This window comes from Hyalella azteca, unplaced genomic scaffold (assembly GCF_000764305.2).
Source record: "Hyalella azteca isolate HAZT.00-mixed unplaced genomic scaffold, Hazt_2.0.2 contig4115, whole genome shotgun sequence".
NCBI classification, from domain to species: domain Eukaryota; kingdom Metazoa; phylum Arthropoda; class Malacostraca; order Amphipoda; family Hyalellidae; genus Hyalella; species Hyalella azteca.
Genome location: NW_025934341.1, coordinates 12503 through 34045, shown reverse-complemented (window position 1 = coordinate 34045; position 21543 = coordinate 12503). Strand labels below are relative to the sequence as shown.

At 31.0% G+C, this 21543-nt stretch overlaps 2 protein-coding genes across 3 annotated transcripts in view; one reads left to right on the top strand and one right to left on the bottom strand.

The window, feature by feature from the left end:
- The window catches only part of LOC108682545 (exocyst complex component 6B), a 32242-nt gene extending 15038 nt beyond the window's left edge, over positions 1 to 17204 (top strand). The window contains exons 1-13 of one of the 2 annotated variants that reach the window (XM_047879881.1): positions 1356 to 1394; positions 2756 to 2812; positions 2972 to 3055; positions 4172 to 4270; positions 5239 to 5328; positions 6741 to 6964; positions 8142 to 8206; positions 9044 to 9170; positions 10256 to 10343; positions 11629 to 11820; positions 12776 to 12917; positions 14333 to 14519; positions 16071 to 17204. In XM_047879881.1, the coding sequence (XP_047735837.1) occupies positions 1392 to 1394; positions 2756 to 2812; positions 2972 to 3055; positions 4172 to 4270; positions 5239 to 5328; positions 6741 to 6964; positions 8142 to 8206; positions 9044 to 9170; positions 10256 to 10343; positions 11629 to 11820; positions 12776 to 12917; positions 14333 to 14519; positions 16071 to 16188 (1476 nt within the window). In that variant the 5' untranslated portion in view covers positions 1356 to 1391 and the 3' untranslated portion in view covers positions 16189 to 17204. Of the gene's footprint in view, positions 1 to 1355; positions 1395 to 2755; positions 2813 to 2971; positions 3056 to 4171; positions 4271 to 5238; positions 5329 to 6740; positions 6965 to 8141; positions 8207 to 9043; positions 9171 to 10255; positions 10344 to 11628; positions 11821 to 12775; positions 12918 to 14332; positions 14520 to 16070 lie in introns of those variants that run through there. The other variant, XM_047879882.1, reaches the window with a different exon arrangement.
- Positions 17205 to 19218: 2014 nt separating this feature from the next.
- On the bottom strand, positions 19219 to 21197 carry LOC108682548 (succinate dehydrogenase assembly factor 3, mitochondrial). The gene is made up of 2 exons (XM_018171737.2): positions 21009 to 21197; positions 19219 to 20302 (listed from the first exon to the last, which is right to left on the bottom strand). The coding sequence occupies exons 1-2, from the start codon at positions 21100 to 21102 to the stop codon at positions 20034 to 20036; spliced, it is 363 nt and encodes a 120-aa protein (XP_018027226.1). The 5' UTR covers positions 21103 to 21197; the 3' UTR covers positions 19219 to 20033.
- Between the last annotated feature and the right edge of the window lie 346 nt (positions 21198 to 21543).

Genomic DNA, 21543 nt, shown 5'->3' with positions numbered 1-21543 from the left:
GGTGTCTGCACATTCATACGGTGCGTGTTGCGGTGTCTGCACATTCATACGGTGCGTGTTGCGGTGTTGGCACATTCATACGGTGCGTGTTGCGGTGTCTGCACATTCATACGGTGCGTGTTGCGCTGTCTGCACATTCATACGGTGCGTGGTGTTACATCCACAACCCAAACGTTCCGTGTTATAACCTTAAGATCCCCCCAGGTATTCAGGTATTTTCAAATAATACATTTAGGAAATAATACGGAGACCTACACAGTTGATGTTCGAACCAACGACTCGCTGCTACTTTCCCGATGCTGCTTAACAATATTTTTCTGCGTTTTACCCATTCCTTCAATTTCTTCATACACCGTGCAAATGTGATAATGTCTTATTTGATTTTTATTTATCAATTTTTTTTCTCAAATATGTTTTTGATATCAAATATCTTTTGATTTATCAAAAATTAATTTTTGTATTTATCAATATTTTTCCAATATGAATAGGTAAGCGTTTATTCATCAATTTATTTATGTATTTATAAATTATATGAATTAGAGTGAGGCAGAATTTGCTCTTTCATTGTATTTATTGCATGAGCTTCATGGGATCACTATTAATGTCATTATCCACATTATGACATTGAAATTATCATTAAAAACCATAAAATTTATATTATAATCCATGCTATGATATTGATACCTATCATAATCATCATTATGATATTACAATGAATATCCACACTATGATCTTACTATCATAATCAACACAATAATATTAAACAAGAATTAAAAAGCAAAGAAAAAAGCCAAAAAATTCACCATTTCTTTCACCATACGTTTCACCATGTTAAAAAATTCACCATACGTTATTTCGCATAAGAAATGGTGAATTTTTCAGCTGTTTTCTTAGATTTTATATTCTTAACGATATCTCGATTTAAGCACTCAAATAATATTAATTCTAATAGTATTAATTTAACAATCCACCAAATGAAACGGCCAAAACATTCACCATTTCTTTCACCATACGTTTCACCATTTCAAAAAATTCACCATAAATGGTTAATTTTTTGGCTGTTTTCTTAGCTTTTAAATTCATAATGAACTTGCAATTTAAGCAATTAATTGATCTTAATTCTAATAGCATTATTATCATAATCCATAACATTAATATAATTGCTCTACACAGGTGCTGGGATAATATCAATATAATAATTCACCCCATAATATCAACACAATTCCCCTACACAGGTGCTGGGATAATATTAATATAATAATTCACTCCATAATACATAATATTAACACAATTGCCCTACGTAGGTGCTGGGAGAGAAGGAAGAGTTCTACACGTACTACAGAACACAGCGTCAGGAACAGGCTCGTCTGGCTCTACAACCTCCTAATAACATGGCGAGTTCCCTTCTTTTCTATATTCAATTTAGAGTTTATTTATTATTTTTAATATCTATTTTATAGTTTATTTATAATTTTTAATATCTATTACTATACAGTTAATTCATAATTTTTACTGTCTATTATCAAGTTTATTTATAATTTTTAATATCAATTATAGTTCATTCGTAAGTTTTAATACCTATTATATAGTTTATTTATAAATTTTTTATTTCTATTAAATAGTTTATTAATAATTTTTAATATCTATTATATACCTAGTTTATTTATAGTTTTAATATCTATTTTATATTTTATTTATTATCTATAATATCTATTATATAGTTCATTTATAATTTATAATTTCTATTATATAGTTTATTTATAATTTATAATTTCTATTATATAGTTTTTTATAATTTTTAATATCTATTATACCATAGTTTATTTGTAATTTTTAATATCTATTATATAGTTCATTTATAACTTTTAATTTATATTATATACGTAGTTTATTTATAACATTTAATGTCTATTATACCATTTATTTAATTTTTTTAATATCCATTATACAGTTTATTGATATTTATAGCCTATGGCTTCCGTTGCTCTGTCTTAATATTGTTATTAATAACTTTTCAGAAAGTTGTTGTAGATAATTTTTCGTTGCGCTCAGCGTAAAACAAAATAAATATGTCATGCTCAAATGCACGTCTTAATTTTAAGTTAATTTATATTGTTACATTCATTCCTTCCTAATGGTCTTAAACGTCTAACTCGTTTACCCCTTCCAAATCGTTATCCCTTCCCAATTATTGTTTCTTTCCCGATCGGTTTTCCTTTCTTTTTTTCGGTAACTCCCGTCCTAAATGCCTCATTTGATTATAAATTTATACTAAATTATTATTTGTAATATTAATTAAGCAATAATAATTATTGAATTTATCATTTAAGTATTAATAATTATTGAATTTAATTACCTATATAGCTATTAATAATTATCAAATTTAATTAGTTAATCAATAAACATTCAATTAATTATTAATAATTATTGAATTTAATTAATTAATTAATCATTAATAAACATTCAATTAATTTATTAATAATTACCGTATTGAATTTATTTAATTAATCATTAATAAACATACAATTTATTTATTAATAATTATTGAATTCAATTATTCAATAATTAATAACTATTGAAAATAATTACTGAACGTTGTCTGAGCAGCACGAGAGCTTGGCGAGCTTCAGGACGTTCGTACAGGCCGTGCTGGGGTTCTTTAATCATTTAATTATTAATAAATATAGCTATAATTATTAAATGTAATTATTAAAAACTATTGAAAATAGTTATTTAATTAATGTTATACGAGCAGCACGAGAGCTTGGCGAGCTTCAGGACGTACGTGCAGGCCGTGCTGGGGTTCTTTGTGGTGGAGGAGACACTGGCGCACACCGCACCTGGTCTCGTGGACAAGCCTTACCTGCTCAGTGTCTGGCACATGGCCGTGGGCAAGGTTATTATAATATAATAATATAATAATAATAATAATATAATGTATAATATAATAATAATGCTGGGGTTCTTTGTGGTGGAGGAGACACTGGCGCACACCGCGCCTGGTCTCGTGGACAAGCCTTACCTGCTCAGTGTCTGGCACATGGCCGTGGGCAAGGTTATTATCATATAACATAATATAACATAATAATAATATAATGTATAATATATCTATTGTTATTACCTGCTCAGCGTCTGGCAGATGGCTCAGGGCTAGGTTAAATAATATCTCCTTTTTTTTCTTTGTACTTTATCTTTGTTGATTTATTATTTTGTTGCTTACTCTTTTATTTGTTGCTTGTTCCCACCAAGAGCTGGTGAGAAGCCTGCGCCTTTGTTGCATGTAATGACACTGTAGCTTTTTTAACCTGCTGCCCAATAATATCAGGTTCATTATGACAGTAAAAGTGAATATAAATGAATATAGGAGATATGAATGATTCTAGTAAACACAAAAATTAAATGATTTTATTATCAATGATCGCAAGCAGTATCAGCAACCAGGTCTAATTCTTAAATTATTAATGATTGTAATAAACATATATTTTCAACCATGTTATATTTTCAGATAGTAAACGAAATCTTTAACCAGGCCTAACAATTAAAATAGTAATTATAAATTAAGACGTCAACGATGTTATCACTTCAGATCATAAACAACATCTGTAACCATGTGTAACAATTTAAATAGTAATGACAAATTAAAACGTCAACGATGTTATCACTTCAGATCGTAAACAACACCTGTAACTAGGTATAACAATTTAAATACCGTAGTAATGATGAGTTATAACGTTAATGATGTTATACATCAGATCATAAACAACATCTGTAACCAGGTGTAACAATTTAAATAATAATGATTATTTCTAAACAACATCTCTAACCAGGTGTAACAATTAAAATACTAATGATAAATTGTAAACAACGTCTGTAACCAGGTGGAACAATTGAAATATTAATGATAAATTATAACGTCAACGATGTTATCATTTCAGATCGTAAACAACATTCGCAACCATGTAACAATTTAAATACTAATTATAAGTTATAACATCAACAATGTTATATTTCAGATCGTAAACAACATTCGCAACCAGGCCTAACAATTAAAATATAAATGAATGTGATAACGACCAGATGCTATTCTTTAGATCGTAAACAACATCTGTAACCAGGTGTAACAATTTAAATACTTATTATAAGTTATAACATCAACAATGCTATATTTCAGATCGTAAACAACATTCGCAACCAGGCCTCCTACATCACAGACACCAACCTCATGCTGGACATCAAACAAGTGCTCATGCTCTTCGCGTGCACATTGCAGGTATTTTATCTAGTATATACCATCTATGATTCATTAATTATATGTAGTATAAAGGATTAATGATCGCGTGCACATTGCAGGTATTTTATCTATATACATCTATGATTCATTAATGATATATACCTAGTATTAGGGACTAGTAAATTCTACTGAATACTAAATGGCATTTAGCTTACTTCAGTTAATACCTACGTTTTCAGATTCATTAATGCTTTTTAGAATGGTATTTAGTACTAAATACTATATGGCATTCAGATTTAGTTGGTAGATGGGTTTCTGTATGGGTTTCTGATTCATAAATAGTTTTTAGAATGATATTTAGTATTGCATACTATATGACATTTAGCTTAATTCAGTAGATACGTTTTCTGATTCATAAATGGTTTTTAAATAGTACTATTTACTACCGTCAAAATACTAAATGGCATTTAGCTCAAATTGGTAGATGATATGGTTTCTGATTTGTGAATGAATTCTAACACTCAGTGCCTTTCTAGAAATTTATAAATAATACTTGACATGACCAAACTACATTTTGATTTTAAATTGATATGCATGATTTAATATACAAATAGTACCGTACTTCATGTTAATGTATTTCTTATCTAGTGCATATTAAACTTATGAATTAAATATCTAGTGCATATTAAAATAATGCACCGAATATCTGGTGCGTATTAAAGGAATGCATCATTTATTGATTGCATAGGTATTTAATTAATGCATTATATATTTATTGCGTATAGAAGTAATGCGTTATATATTGATTGCATATTAAAATAATGAATTATGTATTGATTGCTTATTAAAATAATATGAAAACATTACAGTCGTACGGCTATCCTGTGACGTGTATACACGAGTAATTAATTAATGCATTACGTTAGATATCAAGTGCATATATGGAAATAATGCATTATATATATTGATTGTTTACTAAATAATTAATAATTATGAAAACGTTGCAGTCGTACGGCTATCCTGTGACGTGCATACACGAGCTTCTGCTGGAGATAAAGGACCACTACAACGAAGTGCTCATGAGCACATGGCTGCAGGTGAGGTGCTCATGAGCACATGGCTGCAGGTGAGGTGCTCATGAGCACATGGCTGCAGGTGAGGTGCTCATGAGCACATGGCTGCTGGTGAGGCTTCTCATCTTAAAATTATAGAAATAATTATTTATTATAATAAGTATGGTAATTATAGAAATAATTATTTATTATAATAAGTATGGTGATTTTAGAAATAATTATTTATAATAATAAGTATGGTGAATAATCACCAAATGCTTTAGCATGGTGATTGTGGCACACATCTAAGCAGTACGTCCGCGATTTCCAATAAAAATAAATAAATAAATAACACAAATTCAATAGATAAGGCAGTGATACGGTAATTAACTCTGCAAAATAGGAAAATTTTCTATTATTAATGCAATCAATGTGATTTCTGCCCTAATTTTGGTAATTTAGGGTGATTTTTTCGCGCCCATTTATTAATTGCCCATAAAAATTACATTTGAAAACAGTGATGAATTTTATTGCAAAGCATTTATCAAGTACCTACAATTATTTTCTCTAGAATTTGTCTGTTGATAATTTTGAAAACAAGTTTAGATATTTTTCAGGAGTTAAGGGGAGTTAAGGAGTTTGACTATCATTTTTATTTTTCTGTAAATAAGAAAGTAAAAAATTTCCTGATTTTCTAGAAATAATTCGAATTTACTTTAAATTCATCCGTAAATAATAATAAAAATTCGCAACTTTTCCCGGAGTTATCCGATTTTCCTTAAAATTCTGCGTAGTCTTAAGGTGCTTACTAATGAGGTGCTTACTAATACACTAATAAGGTGCTTACTAATGAGAACCAAGATTGGAGGAAAGAGGTGCGGGTTCGATCACAGCAATCTGTGATAGTTCTACCAAACAGTAAAGCGCAGCAAAATTGGTGCAGTGAGTTGCGTGTTCGAGACCTGAAAAAATCGTAAAAATTGTGTGGTATCCCGAATCAGCGACAGGCCTAATGCCCTAATCAAAGATGTCACCGCTATTAATATCATTAATAATGAAAAAAATTAACTGCTTGTCATAGAGATACCATTCGACTATCCTTTCAAATTATTCTGTAAATGATGAAAAAAACTATCCACATCTTTTCCAGGAGTAATTAAACTTTTTGTATAATTTGCAAGTTAACAAATTTCAAAAAACTTCACAGCTTTTCCGCGAGATAATCAACTTTCCGCCGATTTATCTTTTAAATGATAAAAAAAATAATTCCTTTAAAAAAACATGAATTCGACTTTAAATATAATTTGCATATTAATAATTTTCCAAACTTGACAGCTTTTCCGCGTGATATTCGATTTTCCTTCCAATTTTTATGTAAATGATAAAAACAAAGACAATATGAGTTATTAAACTTTAAATATAATTTGAATTTTAACAATTTTCAAAAAACTTCACAGCTTTTCCGGGAGATATTCGAGGACGACAACTACCACCCCATCAAAGTATCAGACCTGGGGGAGTACAACAACATTACTGTGGTCTTCCCCTACCACGACCCCGCGCTGGAGGCCCAACCATTCCCCAAACAATTCCCCTTCAGCCTCATGGTCCCCAAAGTCTACAGGGAAGTCAAGAACTTCGCCTCCGCCTGCCTCGACTTCTCCCATGACTTACCCATCAAGTAATTATTAATTTTAATTAATTTGATTAATTAATCTGTTAATTGATGTGGTTAATTAATGTTATTAGTTTATTAGTTAATTAATGTGGCCCCAAGGTCTACAGGGAAGTCAAGAACTTCGCCTCCGCCTGCCTTGACTTCTCCCATGACTTGCCCATCAAGTAATAGTTCATTAATTTTAATTGATGTGGTTAATTAATGTTATTAGTTAATTAAAATTGTTATTGTTGCGAGAATATTATTAATTAACATCAGTTGTATGTGGTTATTGTTGATAATAAAATTAATTAACGTTATCAGTTATATGTGGTTTTTGTTGAGAAAATATTAATCTATTGATAGAAAATTTCCAAAGAACTGAATCATATTTTTTTGGTGAATATAATTTTTCTTTTTTATTGGACGGGGGGGTCGATTGTTGATAGAATTTTAATATATTCATCGTAAGTTCCCACAATTCATCATTTAAGTAAGAGTCTCTGAATCAAATCATTCTGGTCAATTAAAATTCTTTAGTCATTTATAGCAGCATTGTATAGATATTATATATTAAACTTTTAATGGATGTTTCCTTTAATTAGCTCGTCTTTTTATTTGATTATAATAAAATTCAATATTTCTCGGTTATTTTCTTTGAAACATTTTCCTAATTGCATGGATTATTTTTTTTCTATTATTCTCGTTTTTTTTCATTTTATAATAAAATCAATTAAAATTTCTGTGATTTTTATCATGAACTTTTAAACTTGAGCAGAATTTGATAAGAAAGATTTGCATAATGTTTCATAAAAGTTATTTCAGGAATTGTTAATAATATAGGTATTTTTTATAATGAATAAAATCAACTAGATTTTTTGTGATTTTTAAATTAGGTTTTCTGTGACTTATAAGTTGAACTTTTTAACTTGAGCTGAATTTGACGAAAAAAGACTCTCGTTATGTTTCATTAAAAACTTATTTCAGGAATTGTTAATAATATATTTTTATAATGAATAAAATCAACTAGATTTTTTGTGATTTTTAAAGTAGGTTTTCTGTGATTTTTAAGTTCAACTTTACAACTTGAGCTGAATTTGATAAAAACGACTTGCATAATGTTTCATAAAAACTCGTTTCAGGAATTGTTATTAATATATTTTATATAGCTAATAAATTAATGTTATTCCCTTGTTTGCAGTGAGAGCACAAAAGAAGACATGGTGCGACGCTCTACGAATCTCCTTCTCACGCGCACTCTTTCAGGTTAAAAAAAATATTAATAATAAACTAGAAAACGTTCAATAATTTTGTGCTCAAAAACAATTTTTATTGGTAATACACACCATACCTCTGAAGATAGACTAAATTACTAAATATAATTTAAACAGGATTAAAGTAAATTAAATTAAGTTAAAGTAGATAATTTAATTACCGTACTTTAATATAATTAAAGTAAATAATTAAAGTAAATAATTTAGGTTGCCCAAACATTCCTTCACTTTATTGGCTGACTTAACAACAGAATACTAAATATTTTTACCACTAAAGTCGATTATCATTACTTAAATTAATTATGTGATACAGAAGCGATTATTCTACCTGATATTTTCGTTTTATAATTATAATCTTATTTATTAATATATGTTCTTCTATAATACTTTATTCTGTATGTATTCTGTTTAATAATTATACAATATATTTGTATTCTATAGTAGTCTGTTTATTAACTATACAATATATTGGTATTCCACAGTATTTTGATTTTTAATTATACATTATATCTGTATTCCATAGTATTCTGTATATTAATTATACAATATATTTTTGTTCTATAGTATTCTGTATATATTCTGTTGTATTATGTTTATTAATTATACAATATATTTGTATACCATAGTATTTTGTTTATTAATTATACACTATAAAAATATTCTATAGTATTCTGTTTATTAATTATACATTATACCGTACATCGGTATATATTATTTATTATTCTGTTTATTAATTATACATTATACACCTGTACATATTCTATAGTATTCTGTATATTAACTATACTCTTAATACCAACATAAAATAGCAATAATCATCACTCGGCAGGCTGCCTTGCGTCGCTCATCAAGAAGCCTGGGCTGGGTTTACTGCAGCTCATACAGATCACCATCAACACCCTGCACCTGGAGGAGGCGAACAGCCTGCTGGAGAGCTACGTAGCCAGGCTTGTTGGGTAATAACGTAACATAACATGAAATAACTTAACATATGATAAAATAATATAAACTAACATAAATTAATATAACATAACATAAAATAATATAACACACATAAAATAACATATAATAACACAACATAACATAACATATATCAACAGAACATAACAAAGCATAACATAATATAACATAACATAACAAAGTGATGTCGGCACTAAAGAGTAGGCCTGATGTGGCCTGTCGCCGATTCTCATCACCATTTTTAATACTCACTTCATGGTGTCAAGTTTTTACTGTTCTTAAATACTATTCAGTTTATCTCTAGGGTAATCACTATTCTTTTCTTCACTATCACTTTTCTGTCGCTTTTCTTCAATCACCATTTTTCATACTCACTTCATGATCTCAAGTTGTCACTGTTCTTCAATACATCTCAGTTTTTCTCTAGGTAATCGCTATTCTTTTCTTCACTATCACTTTTTTTCATTATCATTCATCATCATACTTGTTTACTCTGTTCATGGTGACGTATGATCTTTACACACCTCAGCTATTTTTACTTTCTGAAATTTAATTCAAGTACAAATATAATATGTGTGTTATTATGCTCAAAAGTCCATTTCTCACTAATGGCTTTGTGTTTGGAAACTATCAGTATTATTTGAAATCTTATTTCTTTGATATTGTGATTAATATCATTAATTATTTTAATTTTAGAAAGTTTAATGGTTTTATAAAGATATTTTTTGCAGTAATACTGTGTAATTATTTAAACCTTATTCAACTAATATTGTGATTAATATAATCACTAATTTTTATTTTAGGATGTTGAATGGCTTCACAAGGATATATTCTTGCACTAAAATTTTTGTTATTATTTGAAACCTGTTTTAACTAATATTGTCATGTCTTAATATCATTAATTATTTTTTATGGAGTTGAATGGTTGTATAAAGATGTATTCCTGCAGTAAAGTTTGTGTTCTTATTTGAAACTTTATTTCACTAATATTGTGATAACCTTCATCATTGATTTTTAGCTTACAAGGTTGAATGATTTCATAAAAATATATTTTTAAAGTAAAGTTTGTGTTGTTGAGCAGCAAGAGCAGCAGTAAGAGCAGCAGCGTCGTGGTGCTAGGCTCCCTGGGGACCAAAGCCCCCCTGGCGCTCGGTAATCTCCAAGCCAAGGTTTGTGTTTAATTTAAATAATATTTGTGGTAAAAGTAATGTTTGTTATAATTAAAGTTAAAGTAATGTTTGTTATTATCAAAGTAAAAGTAATGTTTGTTATTATTAAAGTAAAAGTAATGTTTGTTATTATCAAAATAAAAGTAATGTTTGTTATTTTCAACATAAAAGTAATGTTTGTTCATATCAAAGTAAAAGTAATGTTTGTTATTATCAAAGTAAAAGTAATGTTTGTTATTGTCAAAGTAAAAGTAATGTTTGTTGTTATCAAAATAAAAGTAATGTTTGTTATTTTCAACATAAAAGTAATGTTTGTTCATATCAAAAGAAAAGTAATGTTTGTTATTATCAAAGTAAAAGTAATGTTTGTTATCAAAATAAAAGTGATGTTTGTTATTATTAAAGTAAAAGTAATGTTTGTTATTATCAAAATAAAAGTAATGTTTGTTATTTTCAACGTAAAAGTAATGTTTGTTATTATCAAAATAAAAGTAATGTTTGTTATTATCAGAGTAAAAGTAATGTTTGTTATTATCAAAGTAAAAGTAATGTTTGTTATTATCAACGTAAAAGTAATGTTTGTTATTATCAAAGTAAAAGTAAAGTTGTTATTATCAACGTAAAAGTAATGTTTGTTATTATCAAAGTAAAAGTAATGTTTGTTATTATCAAAGTAAAAGTAATGTTTATGATTTGTTCGCGCCTTTACGTTCTATGACCTAAAGATTATAATGATAGAAGATTTTTAGCTCAGTGAAATATGTTGAATTCTGTTTAGTAAAACCGACATTTTAAGAAGATCAGCAAATATACCGTGTATTGAGGTCCCTCAGATTTCAGGTTTCGTTCAAAAACACAAGATAAGACCGGAATTTCCGGAATTCCTCAATACTTATAAATACTAATATTGTCCTATAAACACCAGTATAAATACTAACATCCTTGTATTTCAGGCGATGTTTATACTAATATTGTCCTATAAATTCTACTATAAATATTAACACCCTTATATTTCAGGCGATGTTTATACTAGTATTGTCCTATATATACTTGTATTGTACTATAAATACTAGTATTGTGCTATAAACACCAGTATAAATACTAACACCCTTCAATTTCAGGCGATGTTTATACTAGTATTGTCCTATAAATACTAGTATTGTACTATAAATACTAGTTTTGTCCTATAAACACTAGTATTGTCCTATAAACACTAACATTGTACTATAAACACTAGTATTGTCCTACAAACACCAGTATAAATACTAACATCCTTGTATTGCAGGCGATGTTCAAAGACATCCGAGGGGAGGCCGAGGAGCAGATCTACGCGGCGCTGCTACGCAAGCTCGACGAGTTCCTGGAGCTCGCCAACTACGACTGGATGTTGCTGGAGCCTTACGGCCACAGCAGCTCCTTTGTGGCAGACCTTATTGCCTTCCTTAACTCTACCTTCTCGTCCTTCACCAACTTGCCTGTTAGTTGAACTATACCTCATCGCCTTCCTTAACTCTACCTTCTCGTCCTTCACCAACCTGCCTGTCATTTTTCATCGTAAGGACACGGTATAGCCTCCTTCAAACTCCACATTCACCATTTTGCCTGTCATTTGAACTTATCATTGCACTATCCCCTCCTCGAAATTTCAACTTACTTTCTTCACCAACCTATTTGTCAGTTGAACTTGTCAAGACACCATATATCCTACCTCAAAAGTTTTTACCAACTCGCGGTTTTATTCTAATCATCGTCCATTATTATATTATAACATTATTATACATTATATAACATTATATATTATAACATCGTTGAATTATTATTATATATTATTACTGAAATTATTATATTGATTGAAACCATTACAATTTCTAAATGGTTTGAATATACTATTTAAAATCGTGAATGTTGAGATATGATTTCCAATAATGTCTTTGCTGGGGAATCTGAGGCTAAATAAAAAGATATCATTCATCTTGGATCAACAATAAGTAGAAATACAAATAAAATTCTGACTCGTTTTAAGTGAATATGAAATAATTTTTATATAGAGAAAATTTGCTCTGATTTTTCATTCTTCAAAGTTTGCATAGCAGACACCGATTTTTTGTAATTTCTAATTGTTTTAATTTCGCATAGCAAACACTGCATGCATGTTAGCTTACAAGGAATAATTATTATAAAAATACAATTTTCATTTATATTTTAGTCATTTTCTTATTTATGGAAAAAAGGCGCTATTGTGCTCGTCATGTACGTCCGTCCGTCCGTCTGTCTGTCCGTCCATCCGTCCGTCCGTCCGTCTGTTCGTCCGTGACTTCACGTTTTCGTCGACGAGAAAATGCGCTCTCTGTCACTCACTGCAGTGAATACTGATCTAATTTTTATTATTTCAGGTAGAAATACAATTTTCATTTAATTATTTATTATTTCAGGTTCGTGTTGCTGGTACAGCGTGCATGTCAGCGTGTCAGCACATCGCTCGCTCGCTGATGGCGCTGCCGCTGGCTGACAGCGTCAAGCAGCTGTCACTGCCAGCACTGGACCAACTCAGCCTCGATGTCCTGCAGTGTGAACGTTAGTAACCTAATTTATTTCAGCTTGAATAGTTTATATATCAATCAAATAATACGGCAATTGTATAATACGTCAATAGAATAATACGGCAATAGTCAATCGGTGTCTGGAGCGTGCATGCTCGTTATCTACCTAATTCGTATCAGGTTGAATAGTTTATATATCAATCGAATAATATGGCAATTGTATAATACGTCAATAAAATAATACATCAAGCGGTGTCTGTAGCGTGCACGTTAGCAACCTAATTTATTTCAGATTGAATAATCGGTGCTTGAAGCGTTCACTTAACTATTAACCAAAGCCAGTTCAATATCCAACATTTACGAAGCCTATGATTCAATATTTCACAGGATGTTCAAGATTACGTTATCTGCTACCGTACCTTTAGTCGATTTAATGTAAAACTAAATAACGGAGGAAGAGCGCGTTTGACCTGAATGCCTGGGTTTGGTTTGAATTACTTAACTCTAGTCGATAAAAATTACATCGAAAACAACGGAGCTCTTACTACTTGCAAGGGAAATTGTCTCGGTATTTCAAATGGTCAATGTAGTGTCGAAACTCTGTCAATTGTTGAACAACTGCTAGTTCCTTGATGAGTTTTTCATTGATCGTTATTAAAATGACTCAATTAGCGTAAAAGTCCATTATTTTGCCAACTGTTGTAGTCACTAAAAAATTTTGCAACAATTTTAATACCACTATTGCAAAACTTCGAATTCAGAAATTTTTCTTGCTAAAATCCGGCTTGAATATTCCAACTATTGTAATGTTACTCTTGCAAAACGTCAAATTCAGAAGAATTTTTTTGTTAAAATCTTGCGCGAATTTTACTAAAATAGTAATATATCTCTTGCAAAACGTCGAATTCAGAAGAATTTTTTGGTTAAAATCTTGCGCGAATTTTACTAAAATAGTAATATATCTCTTGCAAAACGTCAAATTCAGAAGAATTTTTTTGTTAAAATCTTGCGCGAATTTTACTAAAATTGTAATATATCTCTTGCAAAACGTCAAATTCACAAGAATTTTTTGCTAAAATCTTGCACTAATATTCCAGGGTTCGCTAAAACTTCATATTCAGAAAAATTTTATACTAAAATCTTGCGCTAATATTGCAGAGTTCGCAGCTGGAGAGCCCGTATCAGGCAGAAGAGGGCGCTTCAGAAGAATTTTTTGCTAAAATCTGGCGGGAATTTTACTAAAATTGTAATATTACTCTTGTAAGACTTTGAATTCAGGACATTTTTTCGCTGAAATTTTTCTTTAATATTGCAGAGTTCGCAGCTGGAGAGCCCGTGCTAGGCCTGGAAGAAGGCGATTCAGAAGAATTTTTTTTCTACTACAAAATATTACTCATGCAAAACTTCGAATTCAGAATTTTTCGCTAAAATCCGGCGCTAATATTGCAGAGTTCGCAGCAGGGGAGCCCGTACCAGGCCTGGAAGAGGGCGCCCTCGTGATGTGCTTCGCAGACCTGCGCCAGCTGCTCGACCTCTTCCTGTCCGAGGACTGGAGTGTTTACTTCAACGAGTACGGCCGCAGTGACGCCAAGTTCCTGAGAGTTAGCCCTGCCACCGCTGCCATTCTTGTCGAGAAGTGCGTATGTTGTTGCCCATCTTGTGAACACCGCTGCCATTCTGGTCGAGAAGTGCGTATGTTGTTGTGCGTATATATATTGTGCGTATGTTGCCCATCTTGTGAACACTGCTGCCATTCTTGTCGAGAAGTGCGTATGTTGTTGCGGTTGCCCATCTTGTACGGTACTGGTTACAAGTAAACGTACAAGTTACAAGTAAACATACTAGTCACGTAAAAATTATTACTAGCTCGTAACGCTTTTAGTCAATCACTGACGGCTTATCGAGCTAAACTGACAAGAAATCGGCGACCATTTGTACCTAAGCCTTTTACTGTTTTTTTTACTGTTTACCCATATAAGTTTTGATAGCACGGCTCCCTGTAATGGCGACTAGGAAGGCGGGTTGATAGGTAAGTTTTTCATTGGTCTAAGGCCACAGGTGGTTGGTTCTACTGCCATCACTGGGTTGCTGACCCGCCAGAACAATTTTTTATAGCATATGCCAACACCCTGGACAAACAAGGTTACAAGTAAACGTGGGAATATATAAAAAATATATTCATAAATCAGAATTTGATGAACGGCTTGTGCTTGTGCGTCCGGCGTTGATAAGGTCAAGCTTCTTTTTAGTTTATGAACCTCAATCACTAATGTTTTAAATTAGGTATTAGATTAGATTAGGCATTAGATTAGATCTCAATTAGAGATTTAGGTTAAACATTAGATTAGATCTCAATCAAAAATTTAGATTAGGCATTAGATTGGATTAGATTAGGCACTATATTATATCTCAATGTCTTATTGAGCGACGTTGGCTAATAATCGGAAACATCAAATGCATCTGGAATCAAAAGAATAATTTACTGTTGTCATTAGTTATCGTTCTCAGTTATTCCATTGAAGGGACATCGTTATATCAACGCTTTTATTTTGGGGTGACAAGAGAGGTGATGTTGTTATGTTAGTGGGTGAATGTAATACGTACATTCTGAATCGATCGTTTGTACCGTGTACCGTTTTCCGTACGGGAAATCCTTGTAAAAATAGTTGGTGGTTTAGTTTTCACTCAAGGATCAGCATGGTAGTGACTTCCAAAAGTTGTTTATACTCGCGGCAAGATAACTTAAGAACTTGTAATGGGATTCCGAAGCATGCATTTTTAGTTTGGTTTTAACATTTTCCATCTGCCTTTCACCAGTTTTATACATATCAGCCTCACGTATTTTTGTTATTGCTAGGAAAATTTAGGTTAATTAAATTTATAATTTTTCTTCTAACTCTGTTATCTGCCTTTCACCAATTCTATATATCAGCCTCCTGTATTTTTGTTATTGCTGCGAAAATTATTAGTCTATTTATTAAATTTAGAATTTTTCTCCTAGCTGTTATTAACAAACCTACTTTCCAGATTACTAGGAAAATGATAAGTCTATTAATTTAATTTATAATTTTTGTCTTAGCTATGTAATCAATAAACCTACTTTCCAGATTACAGGAAACATTTTTAGTCTATCAATTTAATTTATAATTTTGCTCCTGGCTCTGTAATTAATAAACCTATTTTCCAGATTACTGGAGGGCGAGAAGCGTGGAGTTTTCTCACGCTTGAAACGCAGCGATAAGAAAAAGCTGCTGGAGACTGTACTGAAGCAGCTACGGCAAATCTCTCAAGCTCAGCATGCCTAAGTCTACTGCCTCAATAAATGCTAAATAAAATTAGTTTATCGTCAGCAAATTTAGAAAGTTGTTCATCAAATGACTTAATGATCTTAATCCAAACTGCCAGTAGTGGCAATTTAAAGTTTTCTGCCTCACTAAATCTCAAATAAAATTATGTTATCGTCAGCAAACTTACTAATTTGATCATCAAATGATTTAATAATCTTAATATAAATCGCCTGTCATGGCAATTTCATGTTTAAAAATGACTATGAATGTGGTAACCTAGCTTTTATGTTAAGGCGTTGTATATGAAGCGATAGATATTGCCTCTAAATTTATGTGAGACTACATTGGCATTTTGCTCTGAGCATCAGTGCAATATACGTACCGTATAATTGAAACACCAGTCTAATCAGGCTTCATTTCAAAAAATAAATTTCATTTAAAAGTAAATATTGGCCTATTAAACCATATTGAAAAGGAAGCTGTGCTGATGATACCTAATACAAATTCTAGCGACGGCAGCAATTTACTTTTCTCGGCTAAACGAACCCGAGAAAACGATATCAATAACGATTTCAATGTAATGAACTAAATATATTCGAGTTCCATGCGTTCTGAAGTTCACTAGAGATGATTAATCTGTGTTTGTAGACCAGGGTTGCCACATGGGCCTTTTCCGGCCACATTTGGCAATTTGAGCCTTCATTCACACGAGTTGGCCGGCAAAAATCAAGATGCCTCAAATTTATAATATTTTTCAAAGTATAAAAAGTCCGAAAAATAAGATGTCACGTTTAAAATTAACAGTTTACTAATATATAGTGCATTTGGCCCTTTTCGTGCACGGTAACCCTGATCTAGACCAATTTTACGTGAAATTGTTTTCATTTAATAGAACGGCAACAATAAAGCTGTTGCTTATGCAGTTATTAAACATTTTTGTTTACTGGATATGTGACTATTATCATGAAGTAGAATTGGGTATGTAATTAGTAAGTAAATATATTTAATCGGATACGAGTAACATTGAATAAATAGGCGTGTAAATATTTTGTGTTTAGATGCATGATAGCTTCTGAAAAATGTATAATAATTAGCAGATTATTTTTCTTCTGTAGAATTTCCTGTTATCCTGGTTTGAATCAAACTTATTTATTCATTGCAATACCAGTCTAATAAATTAGGATTTATTTATTATTATTTTATATGCTTAGAAATTCGAAGTTTCTGCAAAACGCCAGTTTCATTCTTCCATGTTCCTTTGATGGCTCGGTTTCAAAAGGAACTGTTTGGTGAACTTTTGTTTTACAACTAATTTGTTTGATATTCTTCTTTATTTTTCGGCCGCAAATATGCGTTAGTTAACTGAGGACTTCACAACGCATATATAATTAAGAACTAGTGTTATATCATCAAGAACTAGTATAGTTATCATCAAGAACAGGTCATTATCATTAAAAATAAGCAATCATTCTGGTGGGAAGTATGTAAATTTAGCTAATGCTTCACATGAAAATTTCTTCTTCAAAAGGTATCATGCTCTTTTCACCAAACTTGTCGATGGTCGTTCTTAATTTAACTCTGATACATATTTATTACAGATACATTTATTTTTATTGCAACACTCATACATTTATTTGTGCTGACGTCTGCCAATGACTCGATTGCTTTGCTGTAAGTAGCGGTGTTCTCTCACAAGATCATATGTCACAAAAAATAATTGGTCTTTTGCAATGTTAGTGGTATCTATGCTGTGCTATCAAAGATGTTTAAAAATGTCTATCAATTTTATAAATCATAATTATTGTCATCAATACTAGGATCGATATTACTTGAATATTTTCTCAGGTTACTTAATATTAGGGAGAAACAATGACGATATTATCTAGCAGTGGGAATTATTGAGTTAAAAATTCGCTGCAAAATGGTAAAGGATCTTATTAATGATCATTTATGGGAGACTTTACAAATAGAGTATCAAATTAGTTCAAAGGATACTATTGGTCGATGAATCATTGTTGTAATAGGATAAAAATTCATCTCTGATGTTATGCTTCTTTTCTTATTGTCATAATCGCTTTATTGCTTAAACTGTCACACAATTACGTATAACACTACCTATATGTACTGTTGCGTCGTGACTCAATTAATCTAATTGCCTACTAGTTGATTTTAAAAAGAATCCAATATTTAATTGTGCACGTTAGGTAAAAGCAACATAAAAACCAAATACATTTGGCAGGGTAATGTTACTTCAACCATTTACTGACAGCATTTCAAGCTAAACTAACCTAACACAGACGAAAAATAGGCCGCTACGTGCATTTTAGTGAGTTTTTATAGTACGGCCTCCGATATTATGTCACGCTCGTGCATAATCGCAGGACACTTCTTTAGGTTCTAATCATTCATTGAGACATTATTCATGAGCTTTCTTTGTATTTGACAGCGGGTCTCAAATGTAACTCGTGTTATGTAAATAACAGAATAAATAATCGAAATACATGACATTTTGATTCCTTGCATTTCTTTCTTCTGACAATAACGTAGCGCGAATGCAAGCGTCCTTATTTTTCGCCAGTTTGATATTGCGCGAGCATCAAACGTACTATTATGATTATAATTTACAATTTGAAAATCACTTTAGATGATAAAACATTATTCTTCAAATGAGTTGTTCTGTAGTGAACTATTTTTAGTGACGATATTACCTAAAAAATTAAAACAAATTCTAACATTGAAGATAATAATAATTACATCAACAGCTTGATATCATATTCACAAATTTTTCTTAAAATGAAGTGTTCTGTGGTGAACTATCTTTATTAATCATATTAATCAAACAATTAAAAGAAATTCTAACATTGAAGATAGTAAACATTACATCAACAGCTTGATAAGATCCTATTTACATTATAAAAATTTGATACTTGTAATGAATTACATATGCCAATTAGAAACTAGTAATTGACATGAAATAAGATGAGAATAATTTTTATGTTCTCCTTAGACAATTTTATCATAAGGCTGAAAAAATAGTATAGTCATAACAAGGCAATTGACTTTTATTCAAACACTGAAAAATACACACTTCAGTTGCATTTGTCTTAATAAAATTTCAACACGTAGGTACTACTTCAACAGTTGCAATAAAAGAGATTTTTTTCACAAAAAGAATCTTGTAAGATTGCGAGTTTCATAATGAGCCAACAATATGTGCATAGGCTTCATGATAATGGTGTCGATAATTTAGTGGATGATCTTCAAGAAATTGAATACAATGATCCTGAAACACTATTTGCCCTTTCTCATCATTAATCCTGCTACATTTAGCTTCAAATTCGGCTATAATAAATTTCCTTCTGCTCTTCAGTAAAGAGATAAAGCATTCAATGTCAAGTTAAAACATAATGGTATTCTTGAAATATATATACTGTAATCTTAAACCACACTCATCATTGATCCTACTATTTTTAGCTTCAGAATGAACCTTGTAAAAGTCATTGAGAAGAACAGGTATTAAATTCATAGCTAACATTTATTTACCCTACAACATAACATTCATGAAATAATTGCACCTTTTCTCATCATTGGTAACAATCTCATCATCACCTTTAGCTTCAGAATACGGCTGAAATAATTGTCTCGACTGCTCTTCAGTGAAAAGATCCCTAGCATTCAATCACATCTTAAAACATAACAATCCTAAATTAATCTTAACCCATACTCATCATTGATCCCATTACCTTTTGCTTCAGAATGAACCTCAAAAAATTGTCCCAGTTGCTTGTCATTGAGAAGAACACGTACCGGTACTATTAAATTCATAGGTAACATTTATTTACATAACATTCTTGAAATAATTGCTATCTTTTCTCATCATTGGTAACAATCTCATTATCACCTTTAGCTTCAGAATAAAGCTGAAATAATTGTCTCAATTGCTCTTCAGTGAAAAGATCCAGCATTTCAACTTGCAGGTTTGAGCCAACAGGCTTGGCTAGATGTGCTCCACGGACGCCAAGTTGTTTGCTGAGCTGCACAGCGTAGCTTGACCACTCAGTCATGAACGTCGACACGAACTGGGGTTCAGCATTCTTATGCGCTTTGAATTCTGCCTTGGCATATTCATCTCCTGAAATACAGGGGTTACATAGGTACACATGTTACACATTATGGAGACTCTGACATGTAGGTAAATAATTATCCTCAGAAAATTTTCACTAACCATAAGAAACACAATGAAATGATTCATTTAGATTATTACTAGAAGAAAATTAGCAGGGCTTAATATGTCTTAGCAAAAAATTAATTATAATTCATTATTTACTACATTATAACAAAAAATGGTATGAATAATTTTATTTTCTTTAGGCAATGAAGATTTGATGATTTAGAAAAATTTGTTATATAATTGTTATTTATTATTTCTATCATAACATAGAACAATAAAAAGCTTGCTTGGCCAAAATTACCCAAGAATTCACAAAGGAAACTGTTATATGACTTGTTCATCCTGAGGTGATACTAGAGAAAGTTTAAACTCATTTGCATTTGTAAAAAGTAGGCTGATCATCTAATGAATATATAATACGTCATAGTTTTATAGATGAATCTCCCATTGAAATTTTACAACTTATTTTGTCAGTACATGAGACTGGCAATCTCAACTTTTCATGACAAATGAAATCTCATTTTAATGAAAACAATGATATTCCATGATGACTACCAATTTCACTGAAAAATGTAATAGAAAAATATTTCATGTTAATACCTAGGTCAGAAAAAAACATAAGTTAATTGTCAAGATTGAATCTTTAAAAAAAATTAAACTTGATTACCTAGTACTCTTAGGTCTTCAGGAAGGCTTCGATGGAGTCTTCTGATAGTCTTGTACAACCGACGTACTTTCTCTGGATGATTGATCAAGGACATGAATAAAGAACTTCAGTTCAGGCTAACTAGACAGCAATTCAGAAAAGTTCATCTGAAAAATAACCAGGGCATAAATTTTTACTCATACAATGCACAGTCATCACGATAAAAAATTATTGGTAAAATTCACATACAGTCTTTCAGATGACTCAGATGAGATAAGGCATCATCCATGTGACTGTGACAGTTGTACCTAGAAGTTATGATGCAACTTGAGTTAGGACTTAGGCAAACTGCTAAAGTTAGCAGCTAAGGGCGGAAGTAAGGCATTCCAAAAACTTCAAAAATGCATTTGTTACAACTTAAAAAAGATTATAAATAATAAATGTACCTAATGTAACCAACTCAACCAATCATTAAATCATCATGCAATGACATGCATTGGTGGCACACTGGCACTGCCATAATTTCAGAGGCTGAAGTGCAGTTAATTAAAATAAA